The sequence below is a fragment of the Epinephelus moara genome, chromosome 18 (assembly GCF_006386435.1).
Source record: "Epinephelus moara isolate mb chromosome 18, YSFRI_EMoa_1.0, whole genome shotgun sequence".
Taxonomy (NCBI): Eukaryota; Metazoa; Chordata; class Actinopteri; order Perciformes; family Serranidae; genus Epinephelus; species Epinephelus moara.
The window spans coordinates 3,086,871-3,091,866 of record NC_065523.1 but is presented as its reverse complement, the minus strand read 5'-3'; the positions used below and the strand labels follow the sequence as shown (position 1 = coordinate 3,091,866).

The 4,996-nt window shown below is 46.2% G+C and overlaps 1 protein-coding gene across 1 annotated transcript in view; it reads left to right on the top strand.

The window, feature by feature from the left end:
* scpep1 (serine carboxypeptidase 1) overlaps positions 1-4,996 on the top strand; it is a 27,158-nt gene that overhangs the window by 13,236 nt on the left and 8,926 nt on the right. The window contains exons 5-6 of the mRNA XM_050069173.1: positions 408-445; positions 531-659. Coding sequence (XP_049925130.1) covers positions 408-445; positions 531-659 — 167 coding nt within the window. The remainder of the gene's footprint in view (positions 1-407; positions 446-530; positions 660-4,996) is intronic.

Here is a 4,996-nt window from a genome sequence, read left to right as displayed (position 1 = left end):
ATGTTTTGAGAGCGCGCAGTTTCAAAATGACAATCTCAAAAAGCCAGCACAAATACCAAACTTAATAAAGCAAAAAAGTAAGAAAACCAAGAAAACAAGCAGGAGCGACTGCAACAGGCTGCACGCGCGGGCGCATGCGCACTAGAGCACTACTATATGGAATAGAAGCTACAGACACTACTACTGGGGAGACTCGGCAAGAGAAAATTAAAACACCACTTTTTTGAAAGGAATTTTGGGGAATTCTTCAGGAGTATATTGTGGTTATTATACTTACAACAGCCAATCACAGATAAACAGAAAAAATGTTTAATGCATTGCATGGATCAGAGTCTTTATAAAGATACAGCAGAGATTATCGTTCAATGACCAGACTGCTCACAATAAGAACTGTGCTTTATCCACAGACTCTGTCATGACCTGGGGACCGTACCTCTACACTACTGTAGGCTAAGTAACAAACTATAGGAAAAAGTTTATATTAAAAATGTCTTGTCTGTTGAGTTTTTTGTGGCTCCTCTGCTGTGTAGTCGCTGCTGGATGATTACGGCCTGACAGATGTCAACAGTGCAGCGGAGGCGGTGAAGAAAGCTGTGGAGCAGCAGCAGTTTGAGAAAGCCACAGAGCTGTGGGCTGTGGCTGAGACGGTGGTGGAGCAGGTTGGTAAAACACAGGAGGATCAATAGCGCTCTTTAATGCTTTTAGGGTTACTTTTTCATACTGTACTGTATAGTGAGCTACAGTGAGCTATTTATAGTGCATATCAGTACAAAAAGCTGTTCATGGTAGGATAACTTAATAAGCTAAAGCTACCTCACATTTAGTGTAAATTCTCAAAGTGGCTAGAGCATTGATTTATTTCCGTTCATTTAATATCTATGACAAGCCTTTGTTTCTAATGTACATTATATTTTCAAAAGGACACCTCCCTGTTCATCAGCAGAAAGTATTCAGTTTCACTGGCAGTTACATAACATCCCTTCATGTTAAAAGCATATTTTGGGAAATGTGTTACTTTCTTGCCAAAAGTTGGATGAAAAACTCAACACCACTCATATCTGTAGTGCAAATGTAAAGATGCAGTCAGCAGACAGTAAGTTTAACTTGGCACAAAGGCTGGAGGCAGGAAGAAACAGTTAGCCTGGCCCCACCATGTCCTTTTTATGCCTTTGTGTATGTAATAGCCATGGCTGGAGGCGTCATGGTTTCAGGTTGTCCATCCATACATACTTCGATCCATCCCATCCGCATAAAGGCGATATCTCCAGGAAATTTCTTATAATTTGGCACAAACGTCCACTTGGACTCAAGGAAGATTTTAGTTGTCAAAGGGCAAGGTCGTGACCTCATCTGTCTCATTCTCGTGAACACGATATCTCAAGAAGGCCTTGAGGGATTTTTTTCAAATCAAGTACAAAGTTTCTTTCAGAATCAAGGATGAACTGATTAGATTTTGGTGGTCAAAAGTCAAGGTCACTGTGACCTTGCATCTATCTAATTCTTGTGAACATAATATCAAGAACACTTTAAGAGAATTTCTTTAAATTTGGCACAAACAACTTTATATTCATTGGATTAAAATGTGCTATATCGTCCTAAGGACAGAGGGGTGTCGTATGCTGTAAAGCCCTGTGAGGCAAATTGTGATTTGTGATATTGGGCTTTATAAATAAAATTGAAATTGAATTGAATTGCTCTGATATCGATGCCACACTCTCTCAGGTCTGATTCACAGAAGACCAGGTTGCCTTTCTGCAGCTGCTCAAAAGCCAGTTTTCCCAGAGACATGATGATTTTGCTGGTCTCTGTGTTCCAGAGTGGATTGGTTTCAGCTCCTCCATGATACTTGACGTTTCCTGCTTTGGAATGAACCACCAGAAAGTGGATGTACATTTCTGTCAGGGTCTTGGGTAACTCCCTTATCTCAGTTACTCTCAACACATGATCTAGGATTGAAGCATTGATCCAGCAGAAGACTGGGATGTGGCACATCATGTGGAGGCTTTGTGATGTCTTGATGTGGAGATGATTCTGCTGGCTTGCTCTTCATCTCTGAATCTCTTCCTGAAGTACTTCTCCTTCTGTGGGTCATTGAATTCTCTGATTTCCGTCACCATGTCAACACACTCAGGAGGGATCTGACTGGCTGCTGCAGGTCGTTATCCAGAGGCGAGTGGACGGGAGCAGTTTCCCCAGTTTGTCAGCAGCACATCCACTGAGGTGGACTCTGAAACATCAGTCAGGCCCATTGAAGGGCCTACTGCGGGGCGGAGACGAGACAGGACCAGGCGCTCCAGAGTCTTCATGAGGTGCGATGTTAATGCCACCGGTCTGAAGCTGCTGAAGTCCTTCAGGTACCACGCAGGATGTCTTCCACAGCTGTGGTACTCTCCCCAGCCTCAGGCTCAGGTTGAAGATGGTTTCAACTATCCCGCACAGTTGGTCTGCGCAGGACTGCCTGGAGCTGATGCCGTCTGGACCCGCAGCCTTCCTCGTCTTTATCNCCCACTTCTGGTCGCCTCTGGCCTGGGAGTCTGGTTGTTTGTGTCCTGAGATGGTTTTCAGACCTCTCCAGACTCTGCTGACATGGCTCTGCTGCAGCTGTTCCTCCATCTTTTTATATTCTTCCTTTCCCCGCCTGATGTTTCTCCGTAGCTCCTTCTGCACGGCCTTCAGCTCCTCCTTGGTTCCAGATATAAAAGCTCTCCGCTTCTCCTTCAGGAGAGCTTTTATATCCAAAGTAATCCAGGGTTTTGGTGTTGGAGCGGCAGCGTACAGTCCTGGTGGGTACGGTGCTTTCCACACAGAAGTTTATGTAGTCCGTGATACATGATGTCAGACTGTCAATGTCCTTCCCATGGGAATTGCTGAGTACCTCCCACACAGTGGTCTCGAAGCAGTCCTTCAGGGCCTCCTCGGCCTCATCAGACCACCTCTTCACAGTGCGGGTGGTTGCTGGTTCCCTCTGCACCAGAGGTCTGTAGACAGGCAGAAGATGTACCAGGTTGTGATCAGCTTTTCCCAGGGGGGACAGGGGGGATGAGTGGTATACCTCCTTGCTGTTGGCATAAAATAAATCCAGTGTTTAATTGTGTCTGGTGTGACAGGAAACATACTGGGTGAAGGTGGGCAGGGTGGTGCATGGACAGGCGTGGTTGAAGTCCCCAGAGATCAGAAGGAGGGCCTGAGAGTGCTGTGTTTCCAGCCTACTTGTAACAGAGTGGAGAATGTCACAAGCAGACTCAGCCTTAGCAGACGGTGGGACATACACTGCTGCCATAATGACATGAGAAAACTCCCTGGGTAGATAATATGGTCTCATGCCAACAGCCAGCAGCTCAATGTCCCTGCAGCAATGCTGTTCCTTGATAGTGATGTGCCCAGAGTTACACCATCTATCATTCACAAACACAGCCAGCCCTCCTCCTTTCCTCTTACCGCTGTCCGCTGTCCTGTTGTGTCTGATGAGCTGAAATCCGTCCAGCGCGGTGATCATGTCTGGCACTTCCGCGTTCAGCCATGTCTCTGTAAACACCAGCACGCTGCTCTACTGGTACTCCCTCTGATGGCGAGTCAGCGCCGACAGCTCGTCCATCTTGTTGGGGAGCGATCTTACATTCCCCATAACGACGGACGGGGGGACGGGTTTGTACCGTCTCCTCCGGTATAGGCGCTGCACTCCAGCGCGACATCCCCGTCTCCTTTTCCGCAGCTTGCGGGGAATATCGTGCCTCTCCTTGGGCCGCACCGCGGTGTGACACAGCGCTAACAGCTGGTCCCGGGTGTAAACAATGGAGCCACGGCTGGGCGCCGGGTCCCTGCACATGATCATGTCCGTGGAAAAATAGGAGAAAGACCGCTATAAAGAGAGCTGTCTTCGTTTCCATACCAAAACAAGACATAAGTTAAGTAACTGAAAAAAACTCCAAATAAGACAGTTAAATGATAAAGAAAAACTCAGCGGTGAGCAGGAGCTGCTGTAACAGGGGTCTGCACTGGGTCGCTTTAAATATCCAGTTGGACTTGTGGGATGGAATTATCTCCTTTCCTTTCGTAAAGGATGGTCAAGTGTACCCTATGCTAAAGGAGATTAGAAAGAAAGCATTGAAGCACCTTTCCTTAAAATTTGGAGAATTCGACCAGCTCTTATCATGGCTGCCACGTAGGTACTTCTGGATCATTTCACTCAGTTAGGAACTTTCCTAAGCAGAAAAGACTTTTCGGCCGCAGCCTTGGACTCATGGATGAACCGATTAGACTTTGGTGGTCAAAGGTCACTGTGAACTTGCATCAGTCTCAATCTCATTTCGAGAAGGACTTGAGGGAATTTCGTAAAATTTGACAAAAACATCCATTTGGACTCACAGATGAACTGATTAGAATTTGGTGGTCAAAGGTCACTGTGACTTCACAAAACATGTTTTTGGCCATAATTCAGGAATTCATATGCCAATTATGACAAAACTTAACATACAAGTCTAATAGGATAAAATGATGAAATGATGTCCATCTTTGAAGGGCTGTGATGGAAAGCAAGATGGCGCCGGTGTGTATGGCTGGCCGTCTGCTGCTCCCACTTTGGTTGGTGTTTGATGTTTCTAACCCTTGGCACTATACAGATCTAGTCTCTGCTGGTGTATGATCGCCAATTCCTCATGGATCTTTGACATAATGTCAGAGATCTAGGGGTGTTTGATCATGATGGACAGAAAACTTTGCCCCCGCTCCTGGCGGGAATCCCGACTCACCTTTACCAGGCCTCGGTAAACACAGCGGCCGGTGTTGTGTCCCTACTGGTTTCCAATTTAACTGGTTTCCTTAGACCGAACAGCCGCAGATGTGCTGCGCCTCCGTCAGCAGATTCGTCACAAATTCACAAACATACACAACATATTACTGGCGATCTTAAAGTCGCAGCCCACATCTACCACAGCGAATATGCTTCTGTAAGTGAGCACTAGGTACCAGCGACATTAAAAAAAGAAAGGAAAGAAAA